The sequence below is a fragment of the Phasianus colchicus genome, chromosome 1 (genome assembly GCF_987193195.1).
Source record: "Phasianus colchicus chromosome 1, bPhaCol1.hap1.1, whole genome shotgun sequence".
Classification (NCBI taxonomy): domain Eukaryota; kingdom Metazoa; phylum Chordata; class Aves; order Galliformes; family Phasianidae; genus Phasianus; species Phasianus colchicus.
The window spans coordinates 134,462,625-134,487,418 of NC_143436.1; the positions used below are offsets into that span (position 1 = coordinate 134,462,625).

The following is a 24,794-nucleotide window of genomic DNA, read 5'->3' on the forward strand; positions in this document are numbered from 1 at the left end:
CTCAGGGTCCTCCTTGGTTAGTTCCTCTGAATTCACTTGGGTAAGAATCTTATCTAATACATGTGAGTGTTTTCATAGAATCACAGAATGGCCTGGGTTGAAAAGGACAACAACGATCATCTTTCAACCCCCCTGCTATGGTTGGCAGGGTTGCCAGCCACCAGACCAGGCTGCCCAGAGCCACATCCAGCCTGGCCTTGAATGCCTCCAGGAATGGGGCATGCACAGCCTCCTTGGGCAACCTGTTCCAGTGTGTCACCACCTTCTGTGTGAAAAACTACTTCCTGATATCTAACCTAAATTTTTGCTGTCTTAGTTTAAAGCCATTCCCTCTTGTCCTATCACTATCTGCCCGTGTAAATACTCATTTTGTTCACCTTGTAAATAATGAGTGTACTTCCTATGCTTATGCCCTTTTTGTATTTGTTTCTAGGTGTCCAAAACAGGTTCCAAGAGCAACATGCAAGAACCACGCGCGTGAATGATATTTTCAGCTTCAGAAGATGGAATTAAACCAGCAGGGCTCAACTTAAAGCTCAGGCCCAGATAAAACATTTGTACACTGAAAGCTGCGTAAACAGTTCAGCCTTCCATTCTGCTTGCCAGGTGTTAACTGTGGGTCAGAACCAAAATACTTTAGCTCCTAGAGAGGGCTTGCAGTAGATTCCAAAATTGCAATCCTAAAAACCTCAGCACAGAAGCTGGCTTCAAAGTTCTTATGCAATGTATAATTGTGGCTCCAACACCACTCAGACAACCACGGCTTCCATGGTGATGAACATATGGTGCACCTAAACATCAAAGTTGAGTCTTCCCCTCCTTCAGGGCCATAGGAGATGGATATGGGACACATTCCATGCATCCAATTATTCATTTTAACTATCCCTGTCAACTGCAGCTGTGGCTATCAATTGCAAAGGGAGGACAGGTGATTGTGCCTTCCATTCAGTAGAACAGACTAGTGGTCAGCACAGCAAAAATCTAGTTGGGTTGTAAGGAGACATAAATTTTTATTTCAATGCTTTGGTGGAGCACAGAATCTCAAGGCCTGCAGCCTGGCTGTGTGAGGTAGTTTCTGGGGACACAGGGCTAGGCTCCTGAGGGTGCTGGCTAACAAACTACAGCACAAAATGAAGAAAGACAAGAATTTTTTTTAGCAGGATTGGAGGTGAGTTTTTAGGGAATGGGGTGCTGGCCCCAGTGGAACAACGAAGGGATGGATTTTCCTACATGTCCGCGTGAAATCAAAGCTCCAGAGGGGCTAGGGATCCCCTACCCAGCCCACTCCTCTTTGGGTGCTCAGTAGTGCTCAAAACCAATGTAAAAGCGACTATCTAGGCACCACCTGCGGGTGGCTGGGCACGGGCTGCCCAGCTCAGTGATCGCACCCTCAAACTGCTGGATTTCAATCCTTTCCTTCTAACGCGTAAAGAATTTTCACACAGCTCCCTCGCGAGAGGCAGACGAGAGACCCACGGTCCGTAGCCGCACGTCACACGCTCAGCGGCAGCCGCGGAGCTGAAGGCACCGAGCCTCCAATCGGGAGCGGGCCGCACTGACAGCAAGCCCTGCCTTATTAGGCGCTCCGGGAAGCGGCAGTGGCGACACCGGCCCCGCCTCGCCCCCATCCGCCAGCGCCGCCTCTCCGCGCCGCGCACGCCGGGATTGGCCCTGCCCAGCGCCGCCGCTCCACGGGCCGCGGTCCCTCAGGCAAGATGCAGGTGAGAGCTGGGGGTCGCGGTAATCCGGCCCTGCCACAGCCCGTGGCGCGGGGGAGCCCGGCGGAGCGGCGTGCAGAGCCGTAAAGGCCAAGGGCCTCGACCCTGGCGCTTCCCGATGCTCCTCCCCGAGCGGGGCTGCGGCCGTGCGTGGCGTTGTGGGGCGCCGGGTTGGGCTCTTCTCTCTTTAAGGGCTCTTTTTTTGTTGTTGTTGTAGTAAGCAGATGGGTGGGTGCTTAAGCGCTTCTGCGTGTTGACAGATGGCAGGAGTGCTGAAAAGCTCTTAGTCTGCAAGTAGTGTGCCATGGGGTAGAGAAGGGATGTGGTCTCGCAGAATCACAGAGCTGTAGGGGTTGGAAGGGACCTCCGCAGATCGTCTAGTCCAGCCCCCCTGCAAAGCAGGCTTCCTACAGCAGGCTGCCGAAACAAAACCAACCTGGTGTGTAACTTAAAAACATTTCTACTGAGTTTCTCAGCAACACAGGGGTGCACATCGGGCTTCTTTTCTAGGGTTATTGGAGCTTCATTGCAAAGGCTTTTAAAATTCAGGAGCAACCTCGGTACAGACCTAAATACATTTCCTCACAGTGGCCTCACCTTGAGGGACTGTGTGCACTTCCCTCCAAGCGCTGGCTTAGTGGTGATCACAGCACTTCCAGACTTTGTACCCTGCCAAGATGTGTCCTGGAGTAGAATCAGGTTACTTCTTATGGGGCTACAGGGCAGCCTTGGTGTCAGGAGGATGCATGCTGTGGCTTTCTGATGCTGTCTGGATGATTACACTTCATCTCTGTGCTGTGTTTCCTGAAAAACTTGCTTGAATGTAGCAAGGCTCTCCTCAAATACCAGTCATCCACTTCTTGTTTTACTGTAGGACCCAGAGAAAGACACCGAGTGGAATGACATCCTGCGCAAGAAAGGTATCCTTCCTCCAAAGGAAAACCGAGAAGAGCAGGAGCGTGCAAAGGAAGAGGAGCAGTTTGAAATCCTTCAGAAATCTCTCGGTGAGTGCATGTGCCTGTGAAGCAATGTGTCCTCATCTAAACCTGTAGGGGATACCAAAGCTAATTCTTGTGCAGGGTGTTGCATCTGTTAACGGTATCAGACAAATACGTTCCAGAATACATGGCCTCTTCCGGAGCAGGAAGACTCTCTTCTTGATGACAGCTCCATGATTTTGAAACGTTTACATGTATACAATTGAAATAAGAACTGCCTCAGTGGAGTATGTTTCTGAATGTACAAATAAAACATCTCATAAACATGATCATTGTATGCATCCTCCGTTATTCAGCCATCCCTGCTGTATTGTATATTTGTGCTGCAGTCACAGAGCTTGAAAGCTACCTGTGGTTCTTCAGTACCAGCGTAGCCAGCCTTTGGCTTAGAATTGTTGTTGTCTTTACATCTATATGTATAGAGTTCATAATATTTTCTAAAAAATAGTGTAATATTGGAGAGGAAAAAACATATTTTCCATACATAAAATATATTTCTCATACCTAAATTCTGTAAGACTGAAAGGCTGATGAGTTTGTTCCCAGAATGATATATTTGCTGATTTGATATTGCTTCTTTTCTAGTGAAAACGTATGAGGACATGACTCTGGAGGAGCTAGAAGAAAACGAAGATGAATTTAATGAGGAAGATGAGAAAGCTATCGAAATGTACAGGTTAGAACATCATGTGGAGCTTGGCTTTAATGAAATCTTTTTTTTTTTTCCTTGTGTATCTCTTGTGATTTCTACCATCTAGCTTGGTAGCGTAGCATCTGCAGAAGAAATATCAAATTCCTTTCATGGAGCACAACTGTACTTCATGTTGATAGCTCGAATATGTGGTGCAAATATAACAACATCGGTAACCTACTTCAACTTGTTTTTATTGCTGTTGGGTTTCAGCGTGTTTGTAACCTGCTTCTAAAGTCTGGATTTGAGCCAGGTACTTTAAATGTATCTATTTTTAAGATCTCTTTCCCATTCTTTATTGTTCAGACAGCAAAGATTAGCAGAAATGAAAGCAGCTCAAATGAAGAATAAATTTGGAGAAGTTCTGGAGATTTCAGGAAAGGATTATGTTCAAGAGGTTACGAAAGCTGGGAAAGGTATATGGGTAGTCCTGCACCTCTACAAACAGGGGTAAGATCTTACTTATTTAATCTTTAAACCTTTCATGGCTCCTGACAAATGTATAGTTAATGTGGAAATTGAGGAACTGAATCTGGAGTTAAAAGCATTGTTAGTAATTTGCTTTCTGTTGGTTTCAAGACAGCTGAGCTTTGCTGTTGAAAGGATGTTACTATGAAGTGATGCTGCTGGTATCTTAATTAAAAACGTGCGACAAAAAAAGTAACAAGAAACAAATCAAAGAAAAGAAAAAAACACACCAACTTCTAGTGGTACTAATGTAATTGTTGTCCAGAGAACTGGACAACAAAGGTAGTAAAGTTGCTTTCAGTACATTTGTCTTCCCACTGAACTGTTATTTCTGACTCTTTTTTTTCTGGAGAAGATTGCTATCAAATGAGTCTTTTTTAGTTTTTCTTCTTATACGTGTCTCTTGCTGTTCTTGACAGAATTCCACTCTGTGCCTTAATAAACCAACATTTAAGTGGACTTGCAAAAAAGTTCAGAGATGTGAAATTCATCAAAGCTATCTCTACCACCTGTATACCCAACTATCCCGATAAGAATCTGCCTACGATATTTGTCTACCTTGAAGGAGACATCAGAGCTCAGTTCATTGGGCCTTTGGTGTTTGGTGGCATGAACTTGACGAGGGATGGTGAGTGTCTGCATCCAACTGCTGTGAACATCTTTGCAAAAAGCTAAAGAAGTGAGAATTAGGAGAATGGAGATCACTAAGAGCCACATGATGAGTTGTTTTTGCTATTATCTTCTCCCTACCATTTGGCTCAACAACACATGATTGAAGTGATATTGTAGAAGCAGCAAGTATAGGCCAATGTAAAGGTATTTAGAAAGCTGTGGTTTGCAGGAGGTTGGCAGGGAGTAGTATCATAAAGCAGTGCTCGGAGACAGGTGTGCAATGGAAAAGGTTCTAATTGTTGGAAAGTAACTGGAACAAATGCAATTCCTGGACTTAGCTAGAGGGAAAAAGATACTTGGCTTTCTGGGTAGGTGTATTAGTACAGATACTTTCAAGCTTTTGCAAAGGCATCTTGATCTGAAATGAGCCACAGATAAGGAGTGTTTCAGGTCCCTGCTGAATGGTAGCAGTTGTCTGTGTTGCAGTAGGATGCAAAGAGGATTTTGTAGTGTGCTTTATTTTGCTTTTTAATAAAATCCTAAAATTTACAGGTTACATTTAGTGTATGCTCTGTTTGACGTGTCAGAAAGAGAAAAGCTCACCAGTGAAACTGCTAATTTGAGAATAACTAACTGTATATAGAGGTTGTCTAATTATACATTGAAAGGAACAGTGGTAGCAGAACATACAATTATCTTTCTCCCATTTTTAGCACATAAATAATTGATTTTGAGGGATCCAAAGGTAGCTAGCTGAGCTAGCTTAATTCAGTCGTAGCGAAAAGCTGGGCACTGAAATTCTGTAGTTTTATTTCTTCCCTCTCTAATTCTAGGTGACTTCCACTGGAGATTGAATAAAGTGTGAGCTTGCATTAATTAGTCTGTAAAGTCTGAAGAAAATTAAGTTTAATGATGGATTTTCCAGCAGGACTAGGAGAAAGGTTTCAACTGAGTGTGGTGTATTGACTTTCCTCTGCTTCTGGGAAGCAATCCAATTTGGATCTTTTTAGTAACAGGCACACTACTGATGGGGAGTTGTTGGTTTTTTTTTTTTTTTTCCACTGTCTTGCAAATGAACTAATAATCAGTGCAAGGAGTAGCTGGAAAGGGGTGAATTGCACTTACATAAGTATTTTTCAGGGATGTACTTTACAATTCAGGTATGTTGATGGAATAGCCTGAGTGGTTAAAGAAATGTAGCTATTCCTGCCTCTTCTGACTGTGCTGAGCTTGCTGTTTGATGCAAATAGCTGTAATCTCTCAGCAGTGAATGTTCAAACCTGATTTCTCTCCTTAAGTGGATAGAAGGAGGTCGTGTTCTTTCAACAGGGAAGTTGCCTTATGCAAAGCTGCTGCTCTGTGTCCATTCTCTCTGACATTCCCTGTTGTAAAGGGAGCCAGGAGGCACAAGGAATGACATTGCAGGCTCAGAGTACTGCTCTGCAGATGACCACTTTGGTGGCTCTGTGCCCTGGGCTGAGATCTGAGTCAACACTCCTAATCTTGAAGAGAGGACTTGGCTGGAGTGGGGTGAGGGACAGGGCAGGGGAGCTGAGATGGGGTGACAGGGGAGGGATAGAGTATGGCCCTGATTTTGTTGATGTTCATGGTAGTGTGGCAAGAGAAGCCAGCTGGGGAAACAAGGTGGGATGAACTGAGAATTGTCAAGATCTGAGGTCCTTTTCCCTTTTGAGAGAAAATCAGAAAGGTGAGGAGCTGCGTGTTGAAGTAAATAAATCAGCAAATATCAAAAGGAGTCAGAGAGAGAAAACAGCCTAGTCTGCTTCCCCTTATTCATGACACTCTTATTTTGCTCTGTGTAGAACTGGAGTGGAAGATCTCAGAGTCAGGTGCCATCAAGACAGACCTTGAGGAGAACCCCAGGAAACAGATCCAGGACCAGCTCATGTCCTCCATAAGGGCATGCGTCCAAACCAGGGGAGAGAGTGACTCAGAGGATGACTAACTGCATCAGCATCAGGATTGATACAGTACACTTGCAGCCAGTGTTCCTGCCTAAAGGACTGGAGGTGCTCATCAAGATCTTCCTGAACCCCAGAAGTGGAGCATTTCAAGACAGCCATTTATCTAGAAATTTAAAGTCGGTGTTTTTTTTTATTCTGGTGATGTGGGTAATTTTCCTGGAAAAAAATTACTGCAGCTTCACTTGAGATCATGAAAGACTTTTTATATTACAAAGCCTCAGTAAATCTTACTCCAAGTTTTAAAATATAGGTATTGGTAGATACAAAAAGTCTCTTGTTATTATTTTCTTAATGAACTGCTGACGCTTTTTTTTTTTTAACATAAAATATGAAGTGACCTAAAGCTTAATAGTTTAACTATGTTAGTATAAATAATTGATCTTAAACATGGTGAGTTACAGCATGGCACTTGGTCTTCTGTTAACTTATCCTGTGTAGATGCTGGATGGAGAGAGTGGACTGTGTGGAGAGCTCAGGGAGGTGACATGGGTGCTGCTGAAAGCCATGTGTGGGCCCTTTGCAGTGGGGTGCTGGCAGAAGGGGCACAAGTGGGAGATCTGGGGGCCTCAACATCTTCAGAGATGCATTGGTGATGGCCAGTATCTTCTTGGACCTGCTAAGTCCAGAACTCCCTTTCATGTACATGAGTTTGCTTAGCAGCAGTATTTTGCCTTTTGCAGCACTGTCACCTTCTAATCAGGAAAGAAGATTAAAGATAGAGGCATTCCAGTGTGAAATTACTGACTTCCACAGAATAAGAAGTTTGATGCTTTACTACAATAATGCCACTGCCATATGGAAGGGGAAACAGTGTTTGAAGAGCTAATATCTTCCTATATTAAAGCAAAAATAAAATACTCTTCTAGATAAAGTAGTTATAATTGAAGTCTTAGTTCAACTCTCTCTCTTCCTTTCCTGAATTATAGATCTTCTAACACTGAGCTGTGTGCTTATTTTCGATTGGAACAGTAGACACTGATGAAATCTTTCTCTTTGAGATCTGTGTGGGGATTTGAGTGTAACTTAAGTCTTTTTGACTTTTGTATCTTTGGTAAAACATCTAAAACAACACTGTGGAAGCGAGTAAAATGCAGCAGGATACAAGCTGATAAATATTGGTTATTACATTTTGTATGTATTGACACACTTCTTGACACTGGGCTATGCAAAATGCTATCAGACCTGAGCCTTTTTGGTGCTTACCTATATCTTCTTACAATCTAGGAAAAGGACAATTCTTTCTCTGCAGAAAAACCAAGAAGTGACTTCTATAGAAGTAATTTACATTAAGAAGATTCTAGCAGAAGTCTGCATGGTTTTTCTTTGCTTGTCCTTGTTTAAGTGTGCATTGTTTCACACCTTGGAATGAACTCTGAGCATATCAGCTGCTTTTCTTTACGAGGATGCTAACTGAGAGGAGCAACCACCAAGGGGCATTTGATACAAAAAGTAAGGCAAGAGCTAGTCTGAAATAGGACCCTCTGTGAGATGGTTTGGAATGAATGTCATATCCTCAGCCTTTCTCTCTCCACATTTGCTGCTGTTAGCAGTTCAGCTGTCTTAGTACAGGCACAGCTGCCATACTCTTCTCAATTTATTTTTACAGCTTATCAACCTTCTAGTAAGGAGGGCAGAAACTCCATTTTGTGTCATTGCTGCAACATATTCAATTTAAAGTATAATGTAAAAAGTAGCTAGAGCTCTGGATGCATTTCTGCTTCTGTTACTAGTTCTTTTGAGCCTCTTTAAGGAAGGAGGGTGGCGATAACTGCAGGTGGTCTTTTGTGGTTTTCTGGACCACTGGTTTCTCCTGTTATGGTCCATGAATCAATACAGTACTCTCTTCTGTCTTCAGTCTTTGCTTCCAGCACGTCCTCTCTGCACCTGTCAGGTACTTTCATCCAAGGACCTACACTGAGAAATCTTGGTCTGGATGCAAGTTTGCCATGCACATCTTCCTGTACTGATAATGTCTAGTCTCTACTCAGCACTTTCTTTTCAATTTTTAAATACATACATGTGACCAGTGCTGGACGTGACAGCCTATGTACTGCCAACCCTTAATTTCAGACCACTGATGAGGGCATGTATTTAATAGCACTGGATAGTCTGGAGGTGACTGTGAGAGGTCTCTCACCAAGTCTCCTGCACAAAGCAGTCTGGACATGCACGAGGATGCACCTGCTAGTGCTGATCATTGGGTGGCTGAAGGACAAAATGCATCTGATGACCAGACCATAGGAAATTGCTATCTGCCTATGACTTGTACCATCTTTTACTCTGTATTCTTGTACATCCTGTACTCTGAGATGCTTGATGAGTTGACGTGTGGGGTGCCGTTAGAGAATGTCATCCTTAATGGGGTAGATGGGACAATAACAGAAAACCAAAAAAGGTTGAAGGTTCTGCTGAGCTGCTGACACTTATGCAGAGCATCATTTTTAATGGTCTCTGTGCTTCCTGGTATTTGGCTAAGTGTGAAAACAGCTCTTTGTAATCCTGTTCTCTTTCTTGCCAATTGTATTGTCCTGATCAAGGCCTTTTGTAGAAATTAGATCTCTGCTGGAAATGGATAATGAGCTCTGTTTAACCTTTCAGCATAGCAGAAACTACGGAAGCATTCAGGTAAGGGGAATGAGCTTTCATTTAAAAGGAAGCCAGTTGCTAAATAGCAAACCAAACCAGCCATTAATATCCATAGCAGAATGAGGCAATATAACGTGGGAAAATAACCTGGGAAACTGAATGCTCATTTGCAAAGATTTGGGGCACTGTCACTGAATGCACTTTGGATATTTTTGCAACCTGTCAACATTAGTGTCAGACCACTGATCTCCACTGTGCACTGAGGCTCTGGGGAGTTAAAGGCACTGATCTTGTGAAGCCTGCTGGGTTTCATAGAATATCCTGTTCCGTTCAGTGCTATGAGAACATCCCTGACTCATCCCACAGCAGCAGTGCCTGAGGGTGGGAAGAAAAGTAACCATGGGCCATAGAGAGATGCGGATGATTCACCACTAGTGGACAGTCACTTGAGTTCTTTTTGTGTATGTGAAATGTGAGTAAACCTGTAGTCATAAAGAGTGCAGTCTTCACAGTGTGGGTCTTAACTCTGCTGCTTACCTGGGTTGTATGACAGATTAAGTTGATGGCAGGCTGTCCTGATCCAGCTAAGTCTCCACTCTGATCTTCCTCTACCTCGATCTGCTTGCAGGGATGATCTGCACTCATCAAAGCCTGCCAAACCTGGAAGGTAACAATTTCCATGAGCTTTATACACACAGAGCCTGTGTTGCACGAGTATGATAATGAAGGGGCAATGCCAGTTCTCCAGGTTCTTAGACCTACCATGGCCAGGGTACCTGTGCTTGGACACAAGTGTTCTCAGAAGCTGGATTTCAGGAGGTGATTTCCATCAAACTTCAGCTGTATTTTTGTTCCTGTACTGCAAGTTCAGTTTCACAATAGTTTATCCCTATTCTCTCAAAATCCAGAAAGTTCTACGTTTCAGAGTCTGTGTAGCAATATGAATTAAAACTTCTAATGCAAACCACAGTAACTCAGCTTGGACTAACTTGTTTTGTAAGGGGGGCAAAAAGAAAAAAAAGCACCATAATATGAGTCTTTTGCTGCATATTTATTGGGATTAGATCATGTCTAAAGGAATACCACTCTTGCTAAGATCAAAGGGGACCGCTTTCCCTTCTCTATATGCCAGTCACATCCTTTAAAACCATTGCATTGCTAAACCTAATCTATTTCCTGTCAATTGTTGGGAATGCAGCATATATCCAGTTAAACTCATTCCTCATTACAGCCCATTTTAAATCACTCTTCATTTCAATTTCATTTAGCTAATTCAGTCATCAAAGGAGTGCGAGAGGCATAAAGTACTTCATTGATGCACTTATCTCGTCACAGAATTAGAAAAAGTATTGAACATCTTTGGTCTACTTGCAGGTGGCTTTTGTGATGCCAGGAGAGGATTCACTCCCTCCCTTGGAAGAGTTTTGAGCTTCAGATGAGAACTGTTGAGAAGAAAATCCAAGCAGCGAGAATCTCTCTAGACTTGTGTGGGAGATTGATGAGCATTCCAACTTGTTTTTATGTAATGCGTTCAATCTTTCATTTCCTGACACGGTGCCATCTTTTTCAGGCCTTCAGCAGATTAATTTTAATTTACAGAGCTGACTGATGGAATTAAGGTCTGATAAGAAATGGCAGGAAAGACATCAAGTAGTTCTGAGGTCATTTCCATTTCACACTTAACGTGTTAAGTGATCAAGGAATTACATAACTTAAAATGGAACAATCCCATGTAATAGATGATAACAGACAATTAATGAGATGAATGCAATCATTCATATTCGTAAGCCTCTGGATCAATATATCTACTATAAGAAGTCACATTTCTTCCAGTACATTGAAGAGCTTAAGCACAAGGTAATTTACGAGGCTCCAGCTTGTGGAGGCAAAGGTCACAACAGTTGTGAGTGAGAGCAAGATTTTCCATGCAGCTGCTGCTTACTTGCAAAGTGACACTGCCTCTTGCTATGGCATGTGGCAATGGGTTGATGGTTGGGCTGGTTGTGGTCCTTTCCAACCTTAATGATTCTATGATCCCGATCTCACTCATACCCATTGAGAATACTGCCATCAACAAGGAAGGCAGCAGAACCAACTGCTGAACTTCTCACTTCATTGCAGTTTATCCATCTGCAAAATCATACAGACCTTCTGGGTGTTGAGAGACTTCATCAATTACTTGCTCATATGAGGATGTGTGTTACGAAAAGCTGAAAGCAGTGATATTCAGAGCCTTCAAGGTGGCAGCCACTTTCTGTAGCATTGTTGTTCCTAGGCTCAGGGAATGAGAGCAGGAGAAGGTCAGCAGTAGTCCCTAGTGAAAGTTAATTTCTGCTGTAACACCAAGGCATGGGCTATTCTCTTCAGCAAGGAAGTGCTTATTGTAAAAGGGTGCAGGGTTTGTTGGGATGAAAACACAAGAGAATATGCAAAACTTGGAGTTGAATTTCCTGGCTGGTAGCTACCCCAAACTTCTGATTATGTCTAACTAGCAGATGTAATGGTGCTGAGGAATGGATAGTAACCAGATCCTGCAGTGTGAACCAGGCCTTACAACCTCTCCTGATGAGACAGTGGGTATGGATGACAGATCTTTCAGATACCACCATAGGAGAACACCCAGGCTGCTGTTCTCTGTGTTTAGATGACGATGTGCTAACAGAGAAAGCAAGTTAGAGAGGAAATGTTTGCTAGCTCAGAAAGAAACTCAGGTCTTGTTGTTATTGTTTGAGGACTGGAACAAGCTCATCCTACTTAGGGAGTCCTACTGAAGGGCTCAAAGTGTGCTTCAGGTATCTTTGAATTTTCAGAAAATGGGAGGGATGATCAACTCCACAGCATCATCTCTCAAAAATGTGCCAGGCACGAAGTAACTGCAGTTGTGCACAAGGTGGCAATGTTCTCCACAGAAATAAACTTGCTTCCTTACTATGGTCTGTGTGCCTTTAGACAAAATACTGGTTTCAGGGAAGTATCAGTGGCAGTACTTGAGATGCTGTGTGCAGTCTGAAGTCTGTTAAGAAACAGATACACCAGCTGTATGTCAAGTATGTCTCCCTGTGGGCACATGTGAATCTGTCCCATGGGTTTCTGCAAGCTTTAACTATTGACGTGGCTCTGTTATACTGCATGTGAACATGACATCTATAGCATTAATTTCACAAGACTCTTTTTCAGGAAGAATGCATCTGTCATCATGTTGGTTGTGAACAGCTGGCCATACACACTTCCGATTTCCCATCTGTACAGATCCAGGCATCTTGTCCACAAAAAAATAGAAGTCTCTTCTAAATCACTCCTCAGCAAGAACTTGGTTCCAAAACCAGCAGCGGCTGAGGAGTGAGCCCAGCCTGCCTGAACCGGAGCAGTCCTGCCTCTGTGCATGAGGTGAACATATGAAGATCTCTGTGGTGTGCTCCTGTATGGGAAATGTTAGGTCACGGCCTGAGCCGGTGAGTGAGCACCTGGTGAAGAGTTGTAGCCAGCACTGGGAGCACAGGTGGAAGCAATTCATCTGTGTGACCAGAAAGGGCGGACACCTCCCTAACCTCATGTAAGGGCTGACAGCTGCAAGGGAAGCATCTCTACTTGGAGATCGTTGTTTGCGGGCTGTTTGGTGAGCCCCGATCCTTGGAAAGGAGTAAACAATTCCTTCTTTATTACTGGATTGTGACTGCTACATTTCTTGGATTTAAAGCAACTATATCTGCTTCTGCCTATCCTTACTTCACCATGTGGTGTAACCAGTTCAGAAGCTTTTCAGTGGCTACCATGTTCTGAGCAGAATAGGAGGGATCTTAGTCCTAACGCGATAATCTTTACACAGCTCTTGTCTTTCCTCCCTGCTACCAAGGGTGATCCAACTCATCTTCATAGCTTCTCCTTCCTCTTTCTTCTTGAAGACACATCTGTGCAGGACTGCATTGTTTTGCAGTTTTATTTATGAAAGAAGAAAGAATTCAGATTGCTCCCGTTTTTTAATGGTCAAAAGCAGGTATGATGAAGAGAAAAGTGGTATCCAGATAGTTTCCAAAGCAAAGCAGGGCTCTACATGAACACACTGAGAAATGGCCAAAGAGAATCTGCCTAGAACAGTATCAAGTATATCCACTAGCAATAGATGTGTCAGGGTAGACTTAAAATCATAGACTCATTGGAAAAGACCTCTCAGGTTATCTAACCCAACTGCCAGCCCACCACACCCACTGGCCATGTCCATCTGTGTCACATCCACATGCTCCTTTAACACCTCCCTGGGCAGCCTGTGCCAGTGCCTCACCACTCTTTTTGGGAAAGAAATTGTTCCTGATATCCAACCTTAACCTCCCATGGCACAACTTAAGGCGGTTTGCTCTCATCCTATCACTGTCACCTGGGAGAAGAGGCTGACCCACATCTCACCACAATCTCTTTTCAGGAAGACATCTCTCCTTACATTCAAGCTGGGTGTGTGATCTCTGAAGTGTCAGGATCTGAAGGTGTGTTTTGCAAAGCTGTAGCACTGTTCTGTGAGATTTCAGGATCCCCTGTCTGGAGAGACCGATCTTCGCTTGGAAGGTGCGGAGTCACTCAGAACAGAACAAAAAAAGCTATGTTAAAGGCAATAACTGAAGTTTCTCACAATAGACAGGCTGCTGGGCAGCCTGCCCTCTCCCTCAGAGCCCTCAGAGCGTTATACAGTTCCCTTTTCTAAGGGCTCTCCAAGGGCATGTGTTGCATGGTGGGCACAGGGGACCAGGAAATCCCTGGCTGCCATGCAGTGCTTGTCCCAACTTGCTGTGCCCACTCTGCACATCCTGTCAGGTGAATAACATTCTGCTATCAGAGCCTCTGCACAGCTTTTCAAACCTTAAATAACCCAGTCATGTAATCACTCCAGGAGGTAATTAAACCACCTGCTTATCAACAGTGGAACAGCAATGGAGAGTTGGGATCTAGATTTTGTATGAGATAGCCTTTTCTTCTGCAGGTTAGTAGGTCATGAAACAAATGTCCTGGACTTAGGATTTCTGCTTCTGGCATAACTCAGCAGCAATACTTGAGCTGGGGGCTTAGGAAGCTCCAGTTTTGCAGCCTTGCTATAAGAACATCTTCCTTCAGGACAGAATCCTAATGCATCTTTTTAGAAAAATGAACAGAATAGGACACTTTAAAAAACTGCACCCAGATCATGATAATTTGGAGAACATCACACACATGTTTCTGTGTCTCAATGCAGTGCTGGTGCCTCACTGCATCAGGTTTTAGCCTAAGCTGTGATGGACTGAACTTTTTTTCTTTTTACCATGGCAACCTCACTATGGTGATTTCAGGGCTTGGAAGCTTTATATTTATCTTGACCAGCATGAAGAAGTCTGAGGCTCATTAAGTGGGGAAGGTGGATGGATAGCATATGGAACACACTGCACAGAGACAGCACTTCCCTTCACAGGGCAACTGGGTCACTCGTATTATCTCCTCTGGCTGCAAGTTGCCTTTTGGACGTACTGAGTCTCTAACAGTTCTCTCCGTCCCAAAAGAAGAAAATCCAGACAGATGGCTTCAGAGAAAACCTTGCATCTTTAAGGCAAGATATGCTCCTGGAACAATAATTAATGCTGGTGGGATTTTTATTTTTTTTTATTTTTTTATTTTTTTGAGAAGCTTAGAAAGAATTCAGTATCACCAGAGGGCATTAACACAGAGCCTAGCAGAGGACAGAGAAAGATAAAGAGGGGAAAAAATAGCTACCACAAAACAGTGATCCTATTAAAATGACATTGAAGAATTCTATTAGTGCACTTTGCCCCCTCGCCTGCCTGCCTTCAAAGATTCCAGGCAAAACACTGCTGTCAGTCAGATAAAGCTGAGTAAATCTCTGCTAGAGGTGACATTCACATGTGGCAAAGAGGCACCAGGACACTGGGCAGTGGAAATACTGCACCCACGGTGCTGCTGGTGCTGACTCTTATGGCTGTACCCTTTAAGCAGGGGCAGAACAGCTTGATCCTACAATAGTCTTTTCCTTTCCAAATTAACCACTAACTTAGGTGTGCCATTTAGTTTGATACTTGATGCTACATGCTGTATCACAGTGTTCCCCAAAATAAGGATGAACTTGGGAGTCACACAAACTGAAACTGAAGATTCCAGCCTGTTCAAGATCACAGGGAAAAGGTGAGATTTCATTCCCAGCTATTACACCTTCTCATTCTCACTTCCTAAACTTGTCCTGCCAGTATGTTTGAGCAAATGCCTACTTATACAGGAGTATCTAGTGCACCATGCACTGGATTAAGGATGTATTGTCAACTTAAACATGTTCAAAATAAGTCTATTGATTTCACTCCCTTCCAGTTATTTTAGCAAGAAAACCTATTTGGATCCCGATCAAAGGCATAGTTTATTGCTCTTTGTAGAAGAGCAGATTCTCTTTTACCTTTGACGATTACTATAGATAGAACAGAAAACTCATACAGCATCCTGAACAAATGTCTGTGCTTTCAGCACAGATAATGCCTCAGTAGAGCACTGTCTGCAGTGCTGTGATCCTGGACAGATACGAACCAGCCACAGTGGATCTGGAATGGAGCTGCAGGAAGGATCAGAGGGCTGGAAATCACAACCTCCAGGAGGAATGACTGCACTGGGGCTGCTTTCCTTAAAGAAAAGAAGATTAAGGATGGGGGAAGGGAGAGTGATAGTATTCCTCAAATATGCAAAAGACTGCTGTTGACAGAGCAGGAAAACAAATTGTTCTCCCTGGTGGAAAGCAAAATAAATAATGGGTTCAAATTGCAGCAAAGATGACTTAAGTTAGGCATTAAGAGAGAGATTTCTAGCAGGAAGAAAAGTGAAACACTGAGCAGGTTTGTGTGATGAGACATGTTGCAGACCCCACTGGAGGTCTTTAAAACCAAATTAAGCAACCAGTGCTCCTTGGCGAAGGAAATGAACAGACAGCCTCAGGAGGATTGTCCCAGTGCTACAGGTACTGGGACTGCCAGCATATTATAGAGGAAAATAGTTCACGTGGAGAAAAGCTTGTCTAATGTCAAAGAGATGAGTTGCAAAAATGAAAGTTTTTAATATTTTGTTATCTCTTATAACATTTTCCAATCATCTAGTCAAGCATCCTATGAGCTTATGATTTATGAGCTTATCAGCATTAAAACACGAGAATAGCTCAATGTAAATTGTTTATTAGGCTTTCATACAGGACTGTAGTTGGCAGCTTTGAGCCACTGACTTACCATAGGATCACAGAATCATTAAGGTCGGAAAAGACCTCTCAGATCACCCAGTCCAACTGGAAGTCCACCCCCACCATGCCCACTGACCACATCCCTCAGTGCCACAGCCACACGGTTCTTGAACACCTCCAGGGACAGTGACTGCACCACCTTCCTGGGAAGCCTGTGCCACTGCCTCTCCACTCTTTCTGAGAAGAAATTTTTCCCAATATCCAACCAACTGTGCTGCTCTCTGGAGAATTCATCTTTTTCCAGACCATTCCAGACCTCCTGCCTTCATCCTTGTGCACTCAAAGGTGGGTGGGAGAATACAACCATGGTGATGCAGGAATCAGCACTACTGCTTTGAGCTGCTGCATCAGAGGATGGGAAGAGATAGCATGGATGAGCAGTGACTGTCAAGTTGTCCACAGCACCCCAGCACACACCATCAAGTCTTTCTCCCCTTCAGTGCTCTGCTTCCAGCAGAGGGACAGTGTTTACATCCTACAGGACTTGGTGAAAAAGTAACTGGCAAGGATGTGTAGTATCAGTGAAAAATGTCCTTATCTACTGGGTGAGGTGATGGCTGGAAGAGAAAAGGAGAGTTGCAGTCCCCATGAAGCTAGTTTCAAGCCCAGGCAACCCATGCACATGTGCAGGGAGCCCTCTCACAAACCTCCTGCTCATTAGGGTTTAATCATTTGCTGATTGTGCTGCTGGTGAGCTGATGTAAATAGAGATGATCCCTAACTAATGTGATACCAACTCTAAGGAGTATTTTCAACAATGCCTGAAGGCTCTCCAGTCTTTATTAAACTCACTGACTGAGCAGAAACATCAATAAATCTATCTGGGAATTCTCTCCCCACACTCTAGGCACTTTTAAAGATATGAATTTGTCTGAGGGAGTCCTGGTCTGGAGTTGTGTGAAAGCACGCTTGGGGACACACCACCAGTTGAGGGGTCAGAGGGCCAGTAGCTTCTATTAGTTACATTGCAGTTGGACAGGAGCTGAAACTCTGCCCTTCGGCCCACTGGAGAGAGCACACAGTTGCAAACAGCTGTCAATAAGGAGAAAGCTGCTCTAGCTGCTCTCACCTTTTGCTTTTTCTGACGTGGAAGAAAAGGAAAAGGAAAGGAAAAATCATCTCACAGGAAGCTATACACAGATTATTTCTCTTCTTCTCCCGAAGTGAAAGGCATCCATCTTGTCTTGCATAGGATGCGAGCTGCATGCTGAGACACCATGTAAAGCGATTGAGGGTGAAGGAATGTGGAGACTGGCAGGATGATCTGATTGGCAGAGCCATTATGGGTGTGCTGTGTTCTTTTGTTACAGCTCCTATTTCTGGCCTGTGTTAGCTGGAAGGGATGAGGTGGTCAGGATGTTCCCTCTGGCCATAAAAATCTATTAACCTCACAGTGCACCAGGCATGGCTTGGAATTCCAATACTTGTCTACCATCTGAAAGATCTGAAATACTAAAGTCAGCAGGGTTTCTCCATTCTTTCTGTCAAAGTCACTAGAGAGAAGCACCTTGGCAAAAGGTCAGCTGCCAGACATGGCTGGGTTTTGGGGCTCTGCAGCAGGTGCGGCTAGGAGAGGACCTTTAGCTACTTAGAAAAGGATGAAAAGCAGTGAGAGGTGGGCCATTAGCATCCCTGTCCTCACTGATGGTGCTGCTTCCCTTTTTTAGAATGGATAGAAGAGAGAAACTCACTGGAGACTTGCTACTCTTTCCTACAAAAGGAGATCTCTTGAGCACAAGAAATTAGGCTATCCCAGAAATAGGCCAGAAAACCACCATATTCTAGAGATTGACTTTCATGTATACATATATATATTCACATATAGGGCATATTTGGTGGTTGGTATTTTTTGCACATATAGGACATAGTAGACCTAGTGAATTTTTGAGTGAGGCTCCTCCTTACTTACCAGCTTCTTAGGGTATAGTTTTTGGAGAAAGAGGATACTGAATTCTTCTAGTTAGTTTGGTCATCTGCCTAAAAGAGTGAGAAATTCATCTACCTGAAGTTAGGTATCTGAATATAAAAATGTCCCATCCTAGGCTGGCGGCCGTTTCCTTCCCTTTATAATTAGTAGGAAGAAGCATAAAAGCTGGCAGAGGCTGACAAGACAGCTCACCTTTGGAGATGCCCAATTATCTGCATCATCTATAGGAAGAGTCTTGAGTGACCAACTAAGACTTCAATACTTGGCTGACACAAACCCAAAGTGATGGTCCCAGAAGCTATCAGATTGCAATGCTTCTCACAGCTGATCTAATCATGGAATCATTAGGGCTGGAAAAGACCTCTCAGATCATCCACTCTAAAAGCCAGCCCACCTCCCCCATGCCAACTGACCATGTCCCTCAGTGCCACATTCACACAGTTCTTGAACACCTCCAGGGACAGTGACTCCACCAACCAACTTCCTTGGCAGCCTGTTCCAATTCACCACCACTCCTTTTGAGAAGAAAAATTTCCTAATAACCAACCTCCACTTTCCCTGGCATAAATTGAGGCAATTACCTCTTGTTCTAATGCTGATACCTGGGAGAATGCCATCTAAATGGCATTAGAGAAAAAAAGCAAAATAAACAAAAGAACACTATATAGTAATCAGTCATTAGCTTAATTAGTTCCAAGCATGAAATCAAACAGATCCAACTGGAGACTACATCCAGCCTGTGGGCTGACTCCATCTGGTGTAGCTCCACTGCTTTATGGTGGTACACAGGAGGATGATGGAGATGAGGTGGTGGGGAGGTCCAAATCCTCCTGCCATGCCCACATGCATCCAGCCAATCCCTTGCCCTGGTAGGTTCTGTCAAGAGCAATCTCAGGGCAGACATCTGGACTGCAGGTGCACAGAGCCAAGGTTTGGACCACCCCCTGGGTTAGGTCATTCTTCTTGGCCAGGGAGAGGCTCAGGGAAGTAAACATCTTGAATCTCGTATTGTGCAGCCCTGCTTTTGAAAGTGTGAATTAAATGCTCGGATGCACAGCCTGTGGTGTGGAATTTTTTGGAGGAATTTTCACAAAGAAAACGGGACCTTGTGTTTTCTGACATTCACTTTAACTAAAAGGCGTTGTGAGGAGTTTTACAGAATGCCAATTAGGCTCACATGTTCTCAAGCGAGAGCACTGCGCTTCATGTTGGCTGAAGTCACTGCGTAGCAGGAAAAAATCAGAGCTGTTCATGAGCAACCTATCACAGGGCTGCAAAGTCTGACTTCTCCCTCTGAGCCAAAGGAGAGCTGCTGGCAGACGGGATGACCTCCCTTACACAAGCTGAGCCAGTCAGAGAGGAACAGCCCAGCTTTTGGGCTGTGAGCAAGGCCTGAAACAGAACCTAGCAAGGAGAAGGTCTTCTGCTTGTAAGGGCTCATCTAGGCTTTAATTTCAGCTACATCAGTCCTTGTAGGAAAAAATAAAACTACGCTATTAGACTTGCTTGCATCTCTGACAAACAACATCGCTCTTAATTCCTATTATGTGACTTAGGACCAACTTCAATATCCTGATGAAGTTCAGTGCTTTAATGTTTGTAAAAAACTTTGTCCATTTAAGTCTTACAAGTTTCCTTCTTATAAGACTTGTGAAGAATCTATAGCACAAGTCTTATAGAGAACTGCTGAGGGAGCTGGAATTGTTCACTCTGGAGAAGAGGAGGCTCAGGGGAGAACTTATCGCTCTCTACAACTGCCTGAAAGGAGGATGTGGCGAGGCAGGAGTTGGCCTCTTCTGCCAGGTAACAGTGATAGGATGGCCTCAAGTTGTGCTAGAGGAGCTTCAGGTTGGATATTAGAAAAAATTCTTTCTGAGAAAGAGTGGTGATGCAGTGGCACAGACTGCCCAGGGAGGTGGTGCAGTCACCGTCCCTGGAGGTGTTCCAGAACCGTGTGGATGTGGCACGGAGGGATGTGGTCAGTGGGCATGGTAGGAGTGGGCTGCTGGTTGAACTGATCTCAGGGGCCTTCCAGTCTTAATGATTCTATGATCCTATGAGTGCTGCCTGTAAGTTCTGCTGTCACAGGACAAATTGTGCTCTCTGATCACCATTAAAGCCTAGCTGCCCTGTTTTAGGCTCTCCAGCAGGTTCTGGCATAGCCATAGGTGATGTCTGATGGAGACGAAACACTTCTTTATCCTGTATAAACCTTTCATTATTCCTATCTTGCACTCAATGCCAAAATGGCCAGGAAAATGTGAATGGAGAGGTGCATACTACAATGTTACGGCACACCTTCCCAGTGCTGTGGAGTATGAAAACCCTATTTTTCATTTTTTCATGCAACAGTAATGCTTGGTGTTTAACAATATATATATAAGTGAACTGTCGAGTCATGGCCTGAACTACTGGCTGAGTCAGCCATGGGAGCACAGGTGAAGGGGTGGAACCTGGCTGCACCCCTCCTAGACCCTACTTAAGGGCCGACTACCACTGGAAAGGATCTCTTCTGTGAGGAGACCTTATTGTGAATCTAGATCTTTGGAGCATTTCTTTCCTGTTTGTTTCTTTTCCCATTTTCACCATGGTAATCTTTCTAGCTGTAACGCCAACTGTAACAATATAAAATAGAGTGAAGGTAAATTGAAGCTATTTACTCTCAATTTTAATTCATGTTACCTCTACATCAGCATACAGGTTTACTTTCTGTTTCTGGTATGAAACAAAGGGAGCATCTTTAACAGTGATACAGCCATGCACAGCAAAATTCAGCTTCCTGCACAGCTTTAATCAAAGCATCTTTCATTGTTCATAGAAGGAATTAATCCAAGTAACAGCTTTCAAATGGACTGCACTAGCATTTCTGGAATAGGGTCTCCATTACTCCTTTGCATTTTGTCTCCATCTGTTTCATTAGCCTTCCTCTGATTTGTCTCTACTAAATGCCAGTTAACTGGGGTCAAATGCAGCCACTACGTGGTTAGGAAGCTCATGAGGTGGTGTGGTCTTCCTTCACCACATGTCTTAGCATGCATATGCAATGTGGCAGCTGAGCCCACTGCCCCTGAAATTAACTGTCCCCCAGTTAATTTGTCTAGTGAGAAGTGTCATTCTTCTTGATGGAATTGCTCAGGTTGGAAAAGACCTTAAAGATCATAGGTTCTGGCCCTGTCACTCCTCACCAGAGAGTACAATAGCGTTCTTCAACATTTCTGTTGCTGCAGTAGCTCTGCATTGCAATGTTATAGGCAAGGCCTGTGCTGCAAATAACAATTGGGTTGGGTACCAATGCCTTAGCCCAACGCCAAGTGGCTCCTGGGTACAGCTCCTATACAAGTAGACAGCTCCAGTCCTGAAAGTCAACTTCCTTTAGTTCATACAAGGTGAAGGGGGTGGTGGCTCCTTACTTTTCTCAATTTTAGCCCACTTGGTTTCAGCTGAAGTAAATTGCCTGAAGAAACAGTTGCTCTACCCAGGTTGGTAAGAAGCAATAGTGTATAGATGTAGCACGTAGTATCAAACTTCTTATTGGACTCTTTATTAAAATGAAAAATCTTTCAGTGCTAGGAAGAGTTCATCGGCAATTAATGACAGCGTTGTCTACAAACAATATTAGAAAAGTGCATCCAGACGCATGCATGTGCATGCAGGCTTCTGGCTGACTCATGACCTGCTCTTTCTTAAGTTCTCAGGGCACAACAGGCAAAGTGGAATCCTTATTTCTTTAAATAACTCATTTCATCTTCTTTCAATGAACTTACTCATGCTCTTTGAACTTCAAGGTAGAAAAATCAAAGGCAGTCACTGTGTCTCTTAGGAGTTCTTGACCTACTTTGTATCCATCAGTTCTCATCTCCTACAGAAATATGGAAACTGTGTCAGAAGGATTTACACAATAAGCTGTCAAGAATGTTTCCTCTTTTAACTTTATACATTTCAAGGAGCGGAAGCATAAAAAAGGAATATGCACAAACTTTGGATACAATTGTAGGAAAAGTGTATGTGCCAACAGATAATGCAGAAGATACCTCTGAAGGCTCAAGAGGCTACTTGAATGAGCTGTCAAGTGTAATTCAGAAAAGTGTCTGAATTCTGTCACGCTGGCAGTAGAATCAGAACTATTTCAGAGTGATATTGTTGGCAGGGAAAGGGGCGATTTGAAAACCTGGAGGAAGGGGGAGAGAAAAATATTTTCCCATTTGAGTAAAAACTTCCACTAATCAGTCATCACTCAGTGGCACAAAATAAAGACTCACAATAAAAATAATAATTGGAGAATAAACACAGGGTTTCACTTTTCAAAAACTTTGGCAAATAACCAGAAGTGTGTTAGTTATAATTTAGATTACTCCTCAACCCAACAGACTCTCATTAAATTAGCAGTCAAGGACATTTATGCAGAGATCAGGACACAACAGGTTTCCTAGTGAGGTAGCCCTTGAATTTTCCCCAAAGAAGGAAAGAGACTCAGTCATATTTACACTCTCACCCTATGCCCCCTGCTCACCCTTCTCACTAAGACTTCTGTTAGAATGAGAGGGAATGGCCTTAAGTGGCACCAGGGAAGGTTCAGATTGGATATTAAGAAATGTTTCTTCTCAGGAAGAGCAGTGATACAGTGGCACAGGCTGCCCAGGGAGGTGGTGCAGTCACTGTCCCTGGAGGTGTTCAAAAACCATGTGGATGTGGCACTGAGGGATGTGGTCAGTGGGCATGGTGGGGGTGGGCTGCTGGTTGGACTTATGATCTTAGTGGTTCTTCCAATCTTAATGATTCTATGACTCCTTAGCAGTGGGGATTTCTCCCTCCAGGCAGGATCTGAGAACTGCATCTAGGAGTGCAATAAGGTATGGAATGATTGTCTAGCAGCTTGGACAAGGTGAATAAACAGCCTTCTGAAGCAGTGTCTTGCAAGAATAGGAAAGGGGTTTTCTCACTGTCATCAGGGAGCTTGCTCAGTGCCATTAAAGACAACCCCATGTGCTATCACTGTGCACCCAGATATGGGCAGTGCCAATCACATCAGGCAGTGCAGGTGATGGCTGTAAAACTTGCATGGTTCCGTGCTGAAATATACAGTAAACATGTCCAGTTTGTTGCTTGGAAATACCCTTGTTTCTGGCAGCAAACACAGCAGTAATATGAGTGGTTGAATACCATTTTTACAGCATGGCCAACTTTGTAAAATACAATTATTATTATTATTATTATTTATTTTTTTTTTTTTTGACACATCCATTAAGAAGTTCAGTATCTTCTCATGCCAGTATCTCTGTGGCCAGTATCTTCTCAAGCCATCTCTGTGGCTTGTGACAAAACAAACTCACATGTTTGTTTTGTCACAAGCCCTTACTGTGCAAACTCGACACCTGTATCCCTATCTCACTCTTTATGTCTAACTTAAGCATTCTGAGGGGACAAAAGCAAGGCAAACCTGTACTGTTATCCATCCAGTAGTTTTCCATTGAGCACTGCCAGACAAATGGCTCAAGCTCAAGGACAGAGCTTTTCTCAGTGTATATGAAGAAAGTCTGCCTGTAAGAGAGAGACTGATTTGAAAGATGCTGGATCCTTCAATCGACCCGAAAATATAGTGGCAGCATCCTTGTCAGGAGAGTAAGTGCACCAAATGCAACACTGCTCTTCTGCTGGCAGAATAGGGACCCATCCTGAGCACAGGAGGATTTAATTGCTCTGTGTTTCCTGCACTGTATGGCAACTGTACCTGTATATCTTATCACAGCACCAACACACCTAGAGCTTGTCACATCTTCACTCTAGTTTATCTTCTCACCCTCTCCTCTGCCCCATGACACCTGTTCCTGGAAATTCTGTCTGGGGTTTACTCCTTTTTGCCATATTTCTCTCCAGTTTGGAGGTGATGTACAGGGAGGAGAGAGGGTGTGCTGTGCCTCTGAGGCTGTTTGCTGTCAGCTGCTCTGGACCATTGGAACCAGACTTGGTGACAAGATGGGAGCTGTGTGACCCAGGCTGGCCTCCTCCCCTGTAGGCTGTCTGCTCTGCAAGCAGCTTTCCTGAAAGAAAACTGGATATAATAGATGTGATAGGCAACCTTTATTTGAAGCCTGCTTGTGGGAACATTTCTTATCAGTGTGATGTTGTAAATACGGGCGGTCATGTTCCTGCGCATGCAGACAAATGTGTCACCCCGATATGTAGGTCTGAGCACAACTGTGAGGAGAAGGGGAGTTTGATATATGTTCACCACTGCATGCTATACTTACAGTGTGCTAGAGCCATCTTCTCTCTGCTTTGTGCATGTTCCAGCAGTAACCAGGTAACAGTAAACTGATTTACATTCCAAAGCGATTATCCGCGGTGATGCACTCCATTAAATGGGCGGACGGTGGCTTACTTTTCATAATCCATGGTGACATACTGGAAATGAAAGTGACAAAAATTATAGATAGCTCTTTAGCTGAATATGTAAAAGAAGAGACAGGAAGGAAAGGCAAAGGGCCAGGGGCTAGCTCCTGAAAAATGTCATGCTGGGCAGTGATGTGCTGAGTGCCCACATGAGAGCTGCGAGAGCAGGGTTCCAG

At 43.8% G+C, this 24,794-nt stretch overlaps 1 protein-coding gene and 1 long non-coding RNA gene across 6 annotated transcripts in view; one reads left to right on the forward strand and one right to left on the reverse strand.

Moving 5' to 3' along the window:
- Positions 1 to 24,587, reverse strand: part of LOC116236539 (uncharacterized) — a 46,528-nt gene extending 21,941 nt beyond the window's left edge. Inside the window, exons 1-5 of one of the 5 annotated variants that reach the window (XR_016460577.1) lie at positions 24,477 to 24,587; positions 23,666 to 23,766; positions 21,993 to 22,087; positions 9,596 to 9,718; positions 7,619 to 8,381 (exon numbers count right to left, since the gene is read on the reverse strand). This is a non-coding gene — a long non-coding RNA (uncharacterized LOC116236539). Of the gene's footprint in view, positions 1 to 7,618; positions 8,387 to 9,522; positions 9,719 to 21,992; positions 22,088 to 23,665; positions 23,767 to 24,476 lie in introns of those variants that run through there. The other 4 variants (XR_016460579.1, XR_004168562.2, XR_016460574.1 and 1 more) reach the window with 4 other exon arrangements.
- PDCL3 (phosducin like 3) lies at positions 1,570 to 6,741 on the forward strand. The gene is made up of 6 exons (XM_031605212.2): positions 1,570 to 1,721; positions 2,593 to 2,722; positions 3,302 to 3,392; positions 3,714 to 3,857; positions 4,295 to 4,503; positions 6,311 to 6,741. The coding sequence occupies exons 1-6, from the start codon at positions 1,716 to 1,718 to the stop codon at positions 6,451 to 6,453; spliced, it is 723 nt and encodes a 240-aa protein (XP_031461072.1). The 5' UTR covers positions 1,570 to 1,715; the 3' UTR covers positions 6,454 to 6,741.
- Positions 24,588 to 24,794: the final 207 nt, after the last annotated feature.